At 40.0% G+C, this 17939-nt stretch overlaps 1 protein-coding gene across 1 annotated transcript; it reads right to left on the minus strand.

Moving 5' to 3' along the window:
- Nucleotides 1-9235: 9235 nt before the first annotated feature.
- Nucleotides 9236-13008, minus strand: LOC116357459 (transcriptional regulatory protein AlgP-like). Its single transcript, XM_031804848.1, has 3 exons — nucleotides 12957-13008; nucleotides 9969-10798; nucleotides 9236-9247 (listed from the first exon to the last, which is right to left on the minus strand). Exons 1-3 carry the CDS (start codon nucleotides 13006-13008, stop codon nucleotides 9236-9238), a joined length of 894 nt encoding a protein of 297 aa, XP_031660708.1.
- Between the last annotated feature and the right edge of the window lie 4931 nt (nucleotides 13009-17939).

The raw sequence follows: 17939 nt of genomic DNA on the forward strand, positions 1-17939 counted from the left end.
CTATAGAAACAATGAGTGATATACTATAGAAACAATGAGTGATATACTATAGAAACAATGTGATATACTATGGAAACAATGTGATATACTATAGAAACAATATGATATACTATAGAAACAATGTGATATACTATAGAAACAATGAGTGATATACTATAGAAACAATGTGTGATATACTATAGAAACAATGTGTGATATACTATAGAAACAATGTGATATACTATAGAAACAATGTGATATACTATGGAAACAATGAGTGATATACTATAGAAACAATGTTATATATTATAGAAACAGTGTGTGATATACTATAGAAACAATGAGTGATATACTATAGAAACAATGTGTGATATACTATAGAAACAATGAGTGATATACTATAGAAACAATGTGATATACTATAGAAACAATGTGATATACTATGGAAACAATGAGTGATATACTATAGAAACAATGTGATATACTATAGAAACAATGTGTGATATACTATAGAAACAATGTGATATACTATAGAAACAATGAGTGATATACTATAGAAACAATGTGATATACTATTGAAACAATGAGTGATATACTATAGAAACAATGAGTGATATACTATAGAAACAATGAGTGATATACTATAGAAACAATGTGATATACTATAGAAACAATGAGTGATATACTATAGAAACAATGAGTGATATACTATAGAAACAATGAGTGATATACTATAGAAACAATGTGATATACTATAGAAACAATGAGTGATATACTATAGAAACAATGTGTGATATACTATAGAAACAATGAGTGATATACTATAGAAACAATGTGTGATATACTATGGAAACAATGAGTGATATACTATAGAAACAATGTGATATACTATAGAAACAATGAGTGATATACTATAGAAACAATGTGTGATATACTATAGAAACAATGAGTGATATACTATAGAAACAATGTGATATACTATAGAAACAATGAGTGATATACTATAGAAACAATGAGTGATATACTATAGAAACAATGAGTGATATACTATCGAAACAATGAGTGATATACTATAGAAACAATGAGTGATATACTATAGAAACAATGTGTGATATACTATAGAAACAATGAGTGATATACTATAGAAACAATGTGATATACTATAGAAACAATGAGTGATATACTATAGAAACAATGTGTGATATACTATAGAAACAATGAGTGATATACTATAGAAACAATGTGATATACTATTGAAACAATGAGTGATATACTATAGAAACAATGAGTGATATACTATAGAAACAATGACTGATATACTATAGAAACAATGTGTGATATACTATTGAAACAATGAGTGATATACTATAGAAACAATGAGTGATATACCATAGAAACAATGAGTGATATACTATAGAAACAATGTGTGATATACTATAGAAACAATGTGTGATATACTATAGAAACAATGTGATATACTATAGAAACAATGTGATATACTATGGAAACAATGAGTGATATACTATAGAAACAATGTGATATATTATAGAAACAATGTGTGATATACTATAGAAACAATGAGTGATATACTATAGAAACAATGTGTGATATACTATAGAAACAATGTGTGATATACTATAGAAACAATGTGATATACTATAGAAACAATGTGATATACTATGGAAACAATGAGTGATATACTATAGAAACAATGAGTGATATACTATAGAAACAATGTGATATACTATGGAAACAATGTGATATACTATAGAAACAATGTGATATACTATAGAAACAATGTGATATACTATAGAAACAATGAGTGATATACTATAGAAACAATGTTATATATTATAGAAACAATGTGTGATATACTATAGAAACAATGAGTGATATACTATAGAAACAATGTGTGATATACTATAGAAACAATGTGTGATATACTATAGAAACAATGTGATATACTATAGAAACTATGTGATATACTATGGAAACAATGAGTGATATACTATAGAAACAATGTGATATACTATAGAAACAATGTGTGATATACTATATAAACAATGTGATATACTATAGAAACAATGAGTGATATACTATAGAAACAATGTGATATACTATGGAAACAATGTGATATACTATAGAAACAATGTGATATACTATAGAAACAATGTGATATACTATAGAAACAATGAGTGATATACTATAGAAACAATGTTATATATTATAGAAACAATGTGTGATATACTATAGAAACAATGAGTGATATACTATAGAAACAATGTGTGATATACTATAGAAACAATGTGTGATATACTATAGAAACAATGTGATATACTATAGAAACAATGTGATATACTATGGAAACAATGAGTGATATACTATAGAAACAATGTGATATACTATAGAAACAATGTGTGATATACTATAGAAACAATGTGATATACTATAGAAACAATGAGTGATATACTATAGAAACAATGTGATATACTATTGAAACAATGAGTGATATACTATAGAAACAATGAGTGATATACTATAGAAACAATGAGTGATATACTATAGAAACAATGAGTGATATAATATAGAAACAATGAGTGATATACTATAGAAACAATGAGTGATATACTATAGAAACAATGAGGGATATACTATAGAAACAATGTGATATACTATAGAAACAATGAGTGATATACTATAGAAACAATGTGTGATATACTATAGAAACAATGAGTGATATACTATAGAAACAATGTGTGATATACTATAGAAACAATGTGTGATATACTATAGAAACAATGTGATATACTATAGAAACAATGTGATATACTATGGAAACAATGAGTGATATACTATAGAAACAATGTGATATACTATAGAAACAATGTGTGATATACTATAGAAACAATGTGATATACTATAGAAACAATGAGTGATATACTATAGAAACAATGTGATATACTATTGAAACAATGAGTGATATACTATAGAAACAATGAGTGATATACTATAGAAACAATGAGTGATATACTATAGAAACAATGAGTGATATACTATAGAAACAATGTGATATACTATAGAAACAATGAGTGATATACTATAGAAACAATGTGTGATATACTATAGAAACAATGAGTGATATACTATAGAAACAATGTGATATACTATAGAAACAATGAGTGATATACTATAGAAACAATGAGTGATATACTATAGAAACAATGTGATATACTATAGAAACAATGAGTGATATACTATAGAAACAATGTGTGATATACTATAGAAACAATGAGTGATATACTATAGAAACAATGTGATATACTATAGAAACAATGAGTGATATACTATAGAAACAATGTGTGATATACTATAGAAACAATGAGTGATATACTATAGAAACAATGTGATATACTATTGAAACAATGAGCGATATACTATAGAAACAATGAGTGATATACTATAGAAACAATGAGTGATATACTATAGAAACAATGTGTGATATACTATAGAAACAATGAGTGATATACTATAGAAACAATGTGATATACTATTGAAACAATGAGTGATATACTATAGAAACAATGAGTGATATACCATAGAAACAATGAGTGATATACTATAGAAACACCGTTAGTGGTCAATGCGCTGGGTTGGTGGAATGTTCTGTTGAAGGTAAGAAAGAAAAAATGTTGTCCATCAATAACTCTCAACACTTTCTTGAAAACCTCTGGCACAGCAATCATGCCTGAGCATCTTTCAGTACTCCTGCTCACAAACACCCCGACCAGCTCCTGTGGCTGTCAGCAAGTAGAGAGGAATCATACAGTTGTGCTATTGAGAACCATTATGATCAGAAGTGCACTAAAGTACACCACCATTTGAGACAAAACATCCCTCCCTGTCTGTTGAGATTAAAAAGTTATCCCCCCCCCCACCTCATTATTTCTCTGTTGAACATATCTAAGTTGCGTTTGACTTCTACCTTGCATCTGGCAGATTGACATATAGTATGAGGATGTTTTAGAAATGTTATTGGGTAGGCCCCAAATGGAACCCTATACCATGTTTAGTGCACCATGTTTGACCGGTCAAAAGTTGTTGCCATTATATGAAAATCGTGTCAAATGGGATGCAATCAGGGCCTCCCGGTCAGCGCAGTGGTCTAAGGCACTGCATCGCAGTGCTAGCTGTGCTACCAGAGCCCAGGCTCTGTCGCAGCCGACCGTAGGGCGATACTACTAAACAAACTAAACAAAACATGAATAAAGAGAGGGTTGGGCTCAATTAGCCTAGCGTCGTCTGGGTTAGGGAGCCAGAAACAAACTGCCAGAAACAAATTCGGCTGTGGGGTTTAGGGAATTATCTCTCTATAATTGCCAGCGCTGGGGTCGCAGAGCAGAGGACTCAGTCCCTGGATGGATCCTAAATTCCACTCGGTCAAAAGTAGTGCACTATACAGGGAATAAGGTGCTATTTGGGATGTAGTCCCGGTCCTGTCCTCCTGTATGCTAACTAACACTCAGCAGATATAATGTACCTACATAAAACACAAGTTGACTATTCTGGGACTTCGGTGGGATGGGAGCAAGGTCCTTAGAGAGGGAACAGAGGGACTCAACTGGGTTGAACTGGGACTGTCTGAGCCAGCTATCTCAGCCAGGTAAGGTAACCTAGTTGAACCTAGCCTACTGACGCCACAGTGGGAGGGGAAAGAATACTGAAGAAATCAGTCAGAGAGGGGATTTGTGCAGATATAATGTACCTACATGAAACACAAGTTAGTTCTGGGACTTCAGTGGGATGGAAGCAAGGTCCATAGAGAAGTCAGTAACAGAGGGTTTGACGATGGAAAATATCTCTTTTGGGGCTTTTGGGATCTCTTTTGCTGTTGTTTCAGTTGGTAATGCATTACCTGCTGTTGTTTCAGTTGGTAATGTATTTACTGTTGTTTCAGTTGGTAATGTATTTACTGCTGTTGTTTCAGTTGGTAATGTATTTACTGCTGTTGTTTCAGTTGGTAATGTATTTACTGTTGCTTCAGTTGGTAATGTATTTACTGCTGTTGTTTCAGTTGGTAATGTATTTACTGTTGTTGTTTCAGTTGGTAATGTATTTACTGTTGTTGTTTCAGTTGGTAATGTATTTACTGCTATGGTTTCAGTTGGTAATGTATTTACTGTTGTTGTTTCAGTTGGTAATGTATTTACTGCTGTTGTTTCAGTTGGTAATGTATTTACTGTTGTTTCAGTTGGTAATGTATTTACTGCTGTTGTTTCAGTTGGTAATGTATTTACTGTTGTTTCAGTTGGTAATGTATTTACTGCTGTTGTTTCAGTTGGTAATGTATTTACTGCTGTTGTTTCAGTTGGTAATGTATTTACTGCTGTTGTTTCAGTTGGTAATGTATTTACTCTTGTTGTTTCAGTTGGTAATGTATGTACTGTTGTTGTTTCAGTTGGTAATGTATTTACTGTTGTTGTTTCAGTTGGTAATGTATGTACTGCTATGGATTCAGTTGGTAATGTATTTACTGTTGTTGTTTCAGTTGGTAATGTATTTACCTTTGTTGTTTCAGTTGGTAATGTATTTACTGCTGTTGTTTCAGTTGGTAATGTATTTACTGTTGTTGTTTCAGTTGGTAATGCATTTACTGCTATTGTTTCAGTTGGTAATGTATTTACTGCTGTTGTTTCAGTTGGTAATGTATTTACTGTTGTTTCAGTTGGTAATGTATTTACTGCTGTTGTTTCAGTTGGTAATGTATTTCCCTTTGTTGTTTCAGTTGGTAATGCATTACCTGCTGTTGTTTCAGTTGGTAATGTATTTACTGCTGTTGTTTCAGTTGGTAATGTATTTACTGCTGTTGTTTCAGTTGGTAATGTATTTACTGTTGTTTCAGTTGGTAATGTATTTACTGCTGTTGTTTCAGTTGGTAATGTATTTACTGCTGTTGTTTCAGTTGGTAATGTATTTACTGCTGTTGTTTCAGTTGGTAATGTATTTCCCTTTGTTGTTTCAGTTGGTAATGTATTTACTGCTGTTGTTTCAGTTGGTCATGTATGTAATGTTGTTTCAGTTGGTAATGTATTTACTGTTGTTTCAGTTGGTAATGTATTTACCTTTGTTGTTTCAGTTGGTAATGTATTTACTGCTGTTGTTTCAGTTGGTAATGTATTTCCCTTTGCTGTTTCAGTTGGTAATGTATTTACTGCTGTTGTTTCAGTTGGTCATGTATGTAATGTTGTTTCAGTTGGTAATGTATTTACTGCTGTTGTTTCAGTTGGTAATGTATTTACTGCTGTTGTTTCAGTTGGTAATGTATTTCCCTTTGTTGTTTCAGTTGGTAATGTATTTACTGCTGTTGTTTCAGTTGGTCATGTATGTAATGTTGTTTCAGTTGGTAATGTATTTACTGTTGTTTCAGTTGGTAATGTATTTACCTTTGTTGTTTCAGTTGGTAATGTATTTACTGCTGTTGTTTCAGTTGGTAATGTATTTCCCTTTGTTGTTTCAGTTGGTAATGTATTTACTGCTGTTGTTTCAGTTGGTCATGTATGTAATGTTGTTTCAGTTGGTAATGTATTTACTGTTGTTTCAGTTGGTAATGTATTTACCTTTGTTGTTTCAGTTGGTAATGTATTTACTGCTGTTGTTTCAGTTGGTAATGTATTTACTGCGGTTGTTTCAGTTGGTATGTATTTACTGTTGTTTCAGTTGGTAATGTATTTACTGTTGTTTCAGTTGGTAATGTATTTACTGCTGTTGTTTCAGTTGGTAATGTATTTACTGTTGTTTCAGTTGGTAATCTATTTACTGCTGTTTCAGTTGGTAATGTATTTACTGTTGTTTCAGTTGGTAATGTATTTACTGCTGTTGTTTCAGTTGGTAATGTATTTACTGCTGTTGTTTCAGTTGGTAATGTATTTACTGCTGTTGTTTCAGTTGGTAATGTATGTACTGCTGTTGTTTCAGTTGGTAATGTATTTACTGCTATGGTTTCAGTTGGTAATGCATTTACTGTTGTTGTTTCAGTTGGTAATGTATTTACTGTTGTTTCAGTTGGTAATGTATTTACTGTTGTTGTTTCAGTTGGTAATGTATTTACTGCTGTTGTTTCAGTTGGTAATGTATTTACTGCTGTTGTTTCAGTTGGTAATGTATTTACTGCTATGGTTTCAGTTGGTAATGTATTTACTGTTGTTTCAGATGGTAATGTATTTACTGCTGTTGTTTCAGTTGGTAATGTATTTACTGTTGTTTCAGTTGGTAATGTATTTACTGCTGTTGTTTCAGTTGGTAATGTATTTACTGTTGTTTCAGTTGGTAATGTATTTACTGCTGTTGTTTCAGTTGGTATGGCGTTTTATGTGCAGTTTGTGGATTGGACGTGTGGTGCAATATATTTCCTGGCCTTATGTTATAATTTTATGAGGACAAACGAAAGGATACATCAGTTGATTTAGCATGACATTTTTTGATTGTATTTCATTGACGTAATCTTGAAATCCTCATTATGTACTGTCAAAATCAAATATCACCAACTGGGTTTGTGATCAAACATGCATATGCTAGTGACGGTGGATGGATAGGTGGAGAGGTTGGATACCTTGGTTCCACTCTATAACAGATAGGCCTCAGTCTTCCCCCAGACTCCCTCTGCCTCCCAAATGGCACCCTACTCCCTTTGTAGTGCACTACTTTTGAACAGGGCCATGGTCAAATATAGTGTACTATAGTAGGACTAGGGTGCCATTTGGTACAAAGACCCAGACTCTACTTCTGTATAACTATCACCTAATGAAGGGATCCTTTAAGAATTCTCCAGCAGGTGGCACCCAGCCCAGTAAAGGCATCACAGATTAGGTCAGTGGAATGTATGTCTATGCTACGTCCGTCCGGCTGGCTGCTGGGAAGCCTGACTGGCAATTGCTGCATGATGGATGACTGCATTGCTTGCTGTTTGGGGGGTTTTAGGCTCGGTTTCTGCTGATGTAAAAAGGGCTTTATAAATACATTTGATTGATTGATTGACTGCTGGAATGAGCGTCTGCCTGGCACTCTGTATTTTGAAATGTTTTCATTTTCACCGTTAGACGGGGGCCTACGAATGAAGGGGATTGATGAATGAGGCAGCCAAGTGTCAGAAACACCCTTCCTTTTCGCTCTTGGGTTGTGTCCCAAATGTCACCCTATTCCCTATTATGGTGCCTTACTTTTGACCAGAGTCAAGGGTGGGATTGTTGTTGTAAACCAGTGGGAACTCGGTGGTACATTCTGAAAAGAGAGAGGACCTTTTTATAGTGGATGGAATGGGTTACCAGGTGACAGTGTTCCATAATGAACATTCTGCTTCCATCTGGTTGGTGGAGGTTTGACCTCTCACACCAGACACACGTGGGGACGGGGACATCCACAAGGGAATCACAATTATCACATGGGGGTTGGAGGAAGCTTTGGTACGTACTAAGGGGTAAAATAAAAACTGTCCTTAAAATAAGTTTCTAAAACCCACTGATGGAACAATATCATCAAGGCAGAGTCCAGGGCGAACAATACAAAAGCCAGGAAGAAAAATGAGTCTCGTAAAAATTGTGCACAGCCTTTTTGTTCCTCCCAATCTCCTTCCCTCTCTCTGCTTCCCTGGGCTCAGCTCTCTCTCTCTCTCTCTCTCTCTCTCTCTCTCTCTCTCTCTCTCTCTCTCTCTCTCTCTCTCTCTCTCTCTCTCTCTCTCTCTCTGTTGTGTTCTGACCTTGCAGCTTCTGTGCCCCATCCATCTTGGGCTGCTTAGCCATTTCACTGGATTCATACTGTGCACGATTAACGCAATTCATCACCACAATCATCCTCGATTCAACACCCCTTTCCAATGAATGTTTTGGCATCCAGTTCATTTTCTGCTGATGATTTATCAAATTATAATTACCATACTCTGAATGAGCCATTCATTACATTGATACATGATAATGATGCCAAAGTAGATTGAATTTTAAGTAAGTTATCTGCGATTATAACATATGTGTTATTGTGAGTAATGTTTTACAATCTGTTCTTTTACAGGGCTAGGAAACTCCAGGGACTGAGCCATCCTTAACGATATTATAATCAATGCAGAATAATAATCAATGTTGTTTATTAAATCTTTTCTATACAAATTGTTTAGCCAGGGCACACGGAGCATGAAAAAAGTTCAATTAAATTCAAAGGCTCTGATTTAAGATATTGAGTAATTAAAGTATGCACTAATTAAATCATGGCTTCAGTCACAGTCCTACATAGAGAGAAAAAGGAAGGACTTTCAGACCTTGAGCATCTTGTTTCCATTGATCATCATTGAGATGTATCTACAACTTGATTAGAGTCCACCTCTGGTAAATTCAATTGATTGAACATGATTTGGAAAGACACACATCTGTCTATATAAGATTTCGCAGTTGACAGTGCATGTCAGAGCAAAAACCAAGCCATGAGGTCGAATTTGTCCTTAGAGCTCCGAGACAGGATTATGTCGAGGCACAGATCTGGGTATGGGTACCAAAACATTTCTGCAGCATTCAAGGTCCCCAAGAACACAGTGGTCTCCATCATTCTTAAATGAAAGAAGTTTGGAACTACCAAGACTCGTCCCTAGAGCTGGCCGCTCAGCCAAACTGAGCAATCTGTTGAGAAGGGCATTGGTCAGGGAGGTGACCAAGAACCCAATAGTCACACTGACAGAGCTCCAGTTCCTCTGTGTAGATGGGAGTACCTTCCAGAAGGACAACTATCTCTGCAGCACTCCACCAATCAGGCCTTAATGGTAGAGTGGCCAGACGGAAGCCATTCCTCAGCTAAAAGGCACATGACAGCCAGCTTGGAGTGATAAACCACTTCCAGCAGCATCTGGTCTCCCATCCAGTGAATGACCAGGACCAACCCTGCTTAGCTTCAGAAGCAAGCCCGCATTGGGATGCAGGGTGGTATGCTGCTGGGTTAGCTCTGTGGTTGCGGACGGTGCTGGATGCTGCTGGGTTAGCTCTGTGGTTGCGGACGGTGCTGGATGCTGCTGGGTTAGCTCTGCGGTTGCGGACGGTGCTGGATGCTGCTGGCTTAGCTCTGTGGTTGCGGACGGTGCTGGATGCTGCTGGGTTAGCTCTGCGGTTGCGGACGGTGCTGGATGCTGCTGGGTTAGCTCTGTGGTTGCGGACGGTGCTGGATGCTGCTGGGTTAGCTCTGCGGTTGCGGACGGTGCTGGATGCTGCTGGGTTAGCTCTGAGGTTGCGGATGGTGCTGGATACTGCTGGGTTAGCTCTGCGGTTGCGAACGGTGCTGGATGCTGCTGGGTTAGCTCTGCGGTTGCGGACGGTGCTGGATGCTGCTGGGTTAGCTCTGCGGTTGCGGACGGTGCTGGATGCTGCTGGGTTAGCTCTGCGGTTGCGGAAGGTGCTGGATGCTGCTGGGTTAGCTCTGCGGTTGCGGACGGTGCTGGATGCTGCTGGGTTAGCTCTGCGGTTGCGGACGGTGCTGGATGCTGCTGGGTTAGCTCTGTGGTTGCGGACGGTGCTGGATGCTGCTGGGTTAGCTCTGCGGTTGCGGACGGTGCTGGATGCTGCTGGGTTACCTCTGCGGTTGCGGACGATGCTGGATGCTGCTGGGTTAGCTCTGCGGTTGCAGACGGTGCTGGATGCTGCTGGGTTAGCTCTGCGGTTGCGGACGGTGCTGGATGCTGCTGGGTTAGCTCTGTGGTTGCGGACGGTGCTGGATGCTGCTGGGTTAGCTCTGCGGTTGCGGACGGTGCTGGATGCTGCTGGGTTAGCTCTGCGGTTGCGGACGGTGCTGGATGCTGCAGGATGCCACCATTACACCTTTTTATCTCATTTCTGCCCTGCTAGAGACGCTCCGGTCAACTGTAAGTGCTGTTATTGTGAAGAAAATCACCATCTGGCCGTCAGACGGACGAACCGGGTTTGGCTTAAAAAAATATATTTTTTATTTAACCTTTGTTTAACTTGGCAGGTCAGTTAATAACAAATTCTTATTTACAATGATGGCCTACACCGGCCAAACCTGGACGACGCTGGGCCAATTGTTCGCCGCCCTATGGGACTCCCAACCATAGCCGGTTGTGATAAAGCCTGGATTCGAACCAGGTTGTCTGTAGTGACGCCTCTGCAGCTGTTATAGCAGCAAAGAGGGGACCAACTCAATATTAATTGCCATGATTTTGGAATGAACTGGTTGACGAGCAGGTGTCCACATTAGCAGTGTATACTGTATATACATCCAACATAGCTACTGTAGTAGGTCAACGCTGTGTGCTGGAAAACTTAGGTAGAGCAGGCTTTGTGGTGCCCATGTGAATTATCATTTTTGGGGGCTTCAGACAAATGTCTACGTCTCACAAAAAAAAATTTGGGGGGTTTTTAATACTGTATAGAGATCCGATGTTGTGTGCCTAATGAGAGCAATAATGAGCCAGTCGACAGGGAGGAGGTGAAAGCCTTGGCGGAGTGTTGCCAGGAAAATATCCTCTCCCTCAACATCAACAAAACCAAGGAGCAGATCATGGACTTCAGGAGACAGCAGAGAGAGCACGCCCCAAGCACCATCGACAAGGCCACAAGTGGAGAGGGTCAAAATATTTGAGTTCCTCGGCTTTCACATCACTGACAACCTGAAATGGTCCCTTCATAGTGACAATGTGGTGACGAAGGCTCAACAGCCCCTCTTCAACCTCAGGAGGTTGAACAAATTTAGCTTGGCCCCTTAGACACTCACAGGCATCTGCAGATGCATCATTGAAAGCATCCTGTCGGGTTGTATCACCACCTGGTACGCCAATTGGCACTGCCTGACCCTTTAGGATATCTACAGCACCCAGTGTCAAGGACCTCATTCACGACCTGTTCAACCCTTTACCGTCTAGAAAGCGGAGACAGTACAGGTGCATCAAAGCTGGGACCGAGAGACTGAGAAACAGCATCTTTTTCCAGGCCATCAGACTGTTAAACAGTCATCGCTAGCCGGCCTCAGCCCAGTACCCAGCCCTGAACCTTAGTCACTGTCACTAGCCTCCCCCCAGTACCCAGCCCTGAACCTTAGTCACTGTCACTAGCCTCCCCCCAGTACCCTGCCCTGAACCTTAGTCACTGTCACTAGCCTCCCCCCAGTACCCTGCCCTGAACCTTAGTCACAGTCGCTAGCCTCCCCCCAGTACCCTGACCAGTACCCTGCTCTGAACCTTAGTCACTGTCACTAGCCTCCCCCCAGTACCCTGCCCTGAACCATAGTCACAGTCGCTAGCCTCCCCCCAGTACCCTGACCAGTACCCTGCTCTGAACCTTAGTCACTGTCACTAGCCTCCCCCCAGTACCTTGCCCTGAACCTTAGTCACAGTCGCTAGCCTCCCCCCAGTACCTTGCCCTGAACCTTAGTCACAGTCGCTAGCCTCCCCCCAGTACCCTGACCAGTACCCTGCTCTGAACCTTAGTCACTGTCACTAGCCTCCCCCCAGTACCTTGCCCTGAACCTTAGTCACAGTCGCTAGCCTCTCCCCAGTACCCTGCCCTGAACCTTAGTCAATGTCGCTAGCCTCCCCCCAGTACCCTGCCCTGAGCCTTAGTCACTGTCGCTAGACTCCCCCAATACACTGCCCTGAACCATAGTCACTGTCGCTAGACTCCCCCAATACACTGCCCTGAACCATAGTCACTGTCGCTAGACTCCCCCAATACACTGCCCTGAACCATAGTCACTGTCGCTAGACTCCCCCAATACACTGCCCTGAACCATAGTCACTGTCGCTAGCCTCCCCCCAGAACCCTGACCTGAACCTTAGTCACTGTCACTAGCCTCCCCCAGTACCCTGACCTGAACCTTAGTCACTGTCACTAGCCTCCCCCCAGTACCCTGCCCTGAGCCTTAGTCACTGTCGCTAGACTCCCCCAATACACTGCCCTGAACCATAGTCACTGTCGCTAGCCTCCCCCCAGTACCCTGACCTGAACCGTAGTCACTGTTCACTATTCTACCTGCTGGTACTCTACCCTGCATCTTAGAGACTGCTGGCCGATGGACATAGAGTCATGGAACACTGGTCACTATAATAATGTTTACATACTGTTTCACCCACTTCATATGTATATTTTCTGGTCATGTTTTCTAGTCATGGCTAATCCTAAAATTAGTTATATTTTTCTGGATTATGGGTGTATTGTTTATTATTGATAGATGTTACTGCACTGTTGGAGCTAGAAACATAAGCATTTCGCTGCGCCTGCGATAACATCTGCAAATCTGTGTATTCAACCAATGAACTTTGATTTAATTAGCAGTGTAAGGTTGTTAGCCTTCTTTGAAAAACAATACAATATGTACTAATACCTTAATGTGTTTTATTATTGAAGTGATTAAGAGTCGTAGGGAGGGCGTCTCTACGTGTCAGACCATGTTAGCTGTGACTGGTGTATCGTCTCATGGCCTAGTCTTGAAACCTCTTGCTTCACTGGCTAATTCGAGGCTACATTCAGATTTAATGAATTGTCTGAACAGTTTACGACATGCCAAAACCCACAAGTATTTTATTTTGCCGGTGTGGATTACTACAGAGCCCTGGTCAAAAGTAGTGCATTATAAAGGGAATATGGTCCCCATTGAGGACACAGACCATGTCCACATAGGATGAAGAAACACTGTTTAGTCAATTCGTTCATCCAGTGTTGCACGTCCAGTGTGATGGGGTCAAGTACCTCGTTCCACTTTTAAAGTGGGTCAGTGTCAGTAGTGGTGGGGAAAAAAGTACCCAATTGTCATGCTTGAGTAAAAGTAAAGATTACCTTCATAGAAAATGACTCAAAGTGAAAGTCACCCAGTAAAATTCTATTTGAGTAAAAAGCATTTTGCATTTTAAAAGCATTTTGTTTTAAATACACTTATTAAGTATCAAAATGTAAATGTATTTAGTAAAACATAATTAAGTTTCACAGTAAACGTAAATTATTTCAAATTCTTTATAATAAGAAAACCAGACGGCGTCATTACATGTTAATTTTTTGATATATAAGGATAGCCAGGGGCACTCTGCAAAACCTGATCAGAGGCAGAAGGGATGACCAGCGATGTTCTCTTGATAAGTGTGTGAATTGGACCATTGTCCTGTCCTGCTAAGCATTCAAAATGTAATGAGTTCTTTTGGGTGTCAGGGAAAATATATGGAGTAAAAAATTAATTATTTTCTTTAGGAATGTAGTGAAGTAAAAGTAAAAGTTGGCAAAAATATAAATAGTAATGTACAGATACCCTAAAGAATTACTAAAGTTTTTTGGGGTTCCAAGTCACATGATGACGGGAGGCATTTCTCCAAGAGCATGAAGTTTTGATGGTTCTGTGATGGTGATGACAAGAGCATTTTGCAGAACCCACATTTATTACATTATTATAATTGTTTTATGTTTTTTTTTTTGCATAGAGCTGTTGACACCTTATCTTTATCAGGTGAACGTGTTAGATGAATGTATTTTGTCATAATAATGGATAACTTGGCCCCTGTAAATGAGAAAGCCTCCAAGACTTCTCTAGTGAAGTATTAAGATCCATGGACATCTGGCTTTGTTGGCCCTTATAGTCTACTTACCAGGGGATTGATTTGGCTGTCCTCTTCTATGTTGCTCTTCTATCTCACTCACACACATTCTAGGCAGGCTAAGTGGTCAAATTGAGACATTTTGTTTCACTTCCAAATAAACTTAAACCTACTATGGTGATTCTTCATTCATTGCAGCTCTCTTATCCCTCAAAACCAACTCCCAAACCCTCTCTCTTTCTCTATTTCTCTCTCCACCTTTCTCTCTTCCTTTCTTTCTTTCTCTATTTAATTTCAATTTAAGGGGCTTTATTGGCATGGGAAACATGTTTACATTGCCAAAGCAAGTGAAATAGATAATAAACAAAAGTTCCAAACGAAGGACATTTCAAATGACTAACAATTGGATACCACGAAATTGGGGAGAAAAAGGGGGTACTTTTTTTGTTTTTTATTTAAAAAAATAGTTATTTTTAAAGATTGGAGAAGTGGTTTCATCCGCTTTGGATAGATAACTCTTTGTGTTGTTTGTTTTCCAATTTTCCCAGAAGTGGTTAGATTCTATGGATTATTCAATATTTCATGATTAGCTCAATCAGGTAATATTAATTACGGAGAAATTATTTTATAGAATAGCATGTCATATCACTTAATCCGGCATAGCCAAAGACACGACAGGTGTCAGTGGACTGACTTTGAGCACTCTAAGAGACTCTTTGTTGAGGTCAGTGATAAAGTAGTCTACAGTACTACTGCCAAGTGATGAGCTATAGGTGTACCTACCTGTAGGAGTCCCCTCTATGTACAGAGCTGCTGTTGTAGTTGTACCTAGGGGGGCATATGGGGGAGGGAATGCTGTCACCTCCAGGTACTGTAGGTGTTTGTCCCCCTGTGTGCTGAGGGTCCTGGGTTCTTGTCCAGTTCTGGCTTTTAAGTCACCACAGACTAGAACATGTCCCTGGGCCTGGAAATGGTTGATCTCCCCCTCTAGGATCTCCCCCTCTAGGATCTCCCCCTCTAGGATCTCCCCCTCTAGGATCTCCCCCTCTAGGATCTCCCCCTCTGTCATCGTTAAAGTATGAATATTATATTGGGGGAATACAGGTAGCACACATGAGGACGTTTTACTCTGTTGAGATAATTTCCTTATTAATTTCTAACCAGATTTAAAATGTTCCTGTTTTGACAAATTTAATAGAATAGGTTAGGTCTGCGCTATATTAGAATACCCCTGAGTCTCTTCTCTGTTTCACACCTGGTAGTTTGGTGGATGGGACTACCAGCTCTCTGTAACCTACAGGGCAAGCAGTGTTTACCATGTTTGTTGTAAGATGACAATGTCTGAATTTCCAATGTCTTTGATGAAGTCTGGGTTCCTGCTCTTTAGGGCAAAGGCAGATGACCTCAGACCTTGTATATTCCAGGATGAGATAATAAAAGAGCATTTGAGAGCATTTGATACTTACCTCTTAGGTTGCAGGATGGTGCTTGGCCGGGTGTAATAGTAGGGGTTGGGCCTGTTGCTCTGCTCACGGCCCGGGCATATGTCCTGCTGTCATGTTGAGGGCGGGGGGGGGCACATGTGGTGGGCATAAGTGGCATTTGTCTGATATGGGGGGGGGGGGGTGGCAATATAGGGTGTGGCCAGGGTTTGCTTGGGGTGGTCTCTTTCTCTTTCTCTCTTCCTCTCCCCTCACCTCAGTTCCCTATCTCTCTAGTGAGATGCATATTGGGTAATCTTGTAAAGGGCCTGCCTGTGTTTCTAGTGTCCACTCCTGGCTCATCAGGGCCAATCTGTGACCATTTGGTGTGAAGTGTGAGCAGCAGCAGACTCTCTGCTGAGGGACTTGGCCTATGGTGAAAGGCAGTTCATTACACAGGGAGGGCAGACAGTGTGGGGGCGCCCAAGGTCAGGGCCTGGAATTTGATGTGGCTTTTATTAATCTGCTTCTGTGGCTTTTCTCTCCTTTCTTTGACTAAATTGTTTGAAGATTTACTGTAGTTCTTACTGTAAGGGAAGCTGGGGATGCATTCTGTAGTTCTTAATATAAGGGAAGCTGGGGATGCATTCTGTAGTTCTTACTGTAAGGGAAGCTGGGGGCTGCATTCTGTAGTTCTAACTGTAAGTGAAGCTGGGGGCTGCATTCTGTAGTTCTTACTGTAAGGGAAGCTGGGGATGCATTCTGTAGTTCTTAATGTAAGGGAAGCTGGGGATGCATTCTGTAGTTCTTACTGTAAGGGAAGCTGGGGATGCATTCTGTAGTTCTTACTGTAAGGGAAGCTGGGGATGCATTCTGTAGTTCTTACTGTAAGGGAAGCTGGGGATGCATTTTGTAGTTCTTACTGTAAGGGAAGCTGGGGATGCATTCTGTAGTTCTTACTGTAAGGGAAGCTGGGGGCTGCATTCTGTAGTTCTTACTGTAAGTGAAGTTGGGGGCTGCATTCTGTAGTTCTTACTGTAAGGGAAGCTGGGGATGCATTCTGTAGTTCTTACTGTAAGGGAAGCTGGGGATGCATTTTGTAGTTCTTACTGTAAGGGAAGCTGGGGATGCATTCTGTAGTTCTTACTGTAAGGGAAGCTGGGGATGCATTCTGTAGTTCTTACTGTAAGGGAAGCTGGGGATGCATTCTGTAGTTCTTGCTGTAAGGGAAGCCAGGGATGCATTCTGTAGTTCTTACTGTAAGGGAAGCTGGGGATGCATTCTGTAGTTCTTACTGTAAGGGAAGCTGGGGATGCATTCTGTAGTTCTTACTGTAAGGGAAGCTAGGGATGCATTCTGTAGTTCTTACTGTAAGGGAAGCTGGGGATGCATTCTGTAGTTCTTACTGTAAGGGAAGCTGGGGATGCATTCTGTAGTTCTTACTGTAGGGGAAGCCGGGGATGCATTCTGTAGTTCTTACTGTAAGGGAAGCTGGGGATGCATTCTGTAGTTCTTACTGTAAGGGAAGCTGGGGATGCATTCTGTAGTTCTTACTGTAGGGGAAGCTGGGGATGCATTCTGTAGTTCTTACTGTAAGGGAAGCTGGGGATGCATTCTGTAGTTCTTACTGTAGGGGAAGCTGGGGATGCATTCTGTAGTTCTTACTGTAGGGGAAGCTGGGGATGCATTCTGTAGTTCTTACTGTAGGGGAAGCTGGGGATGCATTCTGTAGTTCTTACTGTAAGGGAAGCTGGGGATGCATTCTGTAGTTCTTACTGTAGGGGAAGCTGGGGATGCATTCTGTAGTTCTTACTGTAGGGGAAGCTGGGGATGCATTCTGTAGTTCTTACTGTAGGGGAAGCTGGGGATGCATTCTGTAGTTCTTCTTACTTTTTTTTTTTTTACCTCTATTTAACTAGGTAAGTCAGTTAAGAACAAATTCAGATTTTCAAAGAAGACCTAGGAATAGTGGGTTAACTGCC

This window comes from Oncorhynchus kisutch, linkage group LG25 (assembly GCF_002021735.2).
Source record: "Oncorhynchus kisutch isolate 150728-3 linkage group LG25, Okis_V2, whole genome shotgun sequence".
In the NCBI taxonomy this organism is placed as follows: domain Eukaryota; kingdom Metazoa; phylum Chordata; class Actinopteri; order Salmoniformes; family Salmonidae; genus Oncorhynchus; species Oncorhynchus kisutch.

Coding starts and splice junctions, on each gene's coding strand:
- LOC116357459 (XM_031804848.1), bottom strand. CDS start 13,008: ATGCAGGGTAGAGTACCAGCAGGTAGAATAGTGAACAGTGACTACGGT. Junction 10,799..12,956: donor GAACAGTGACTACGGTTCAG/GTCAGGGTACTG, acceptor GGCATCCTGCAG/CATCCAGCACCGTCCGCAAC.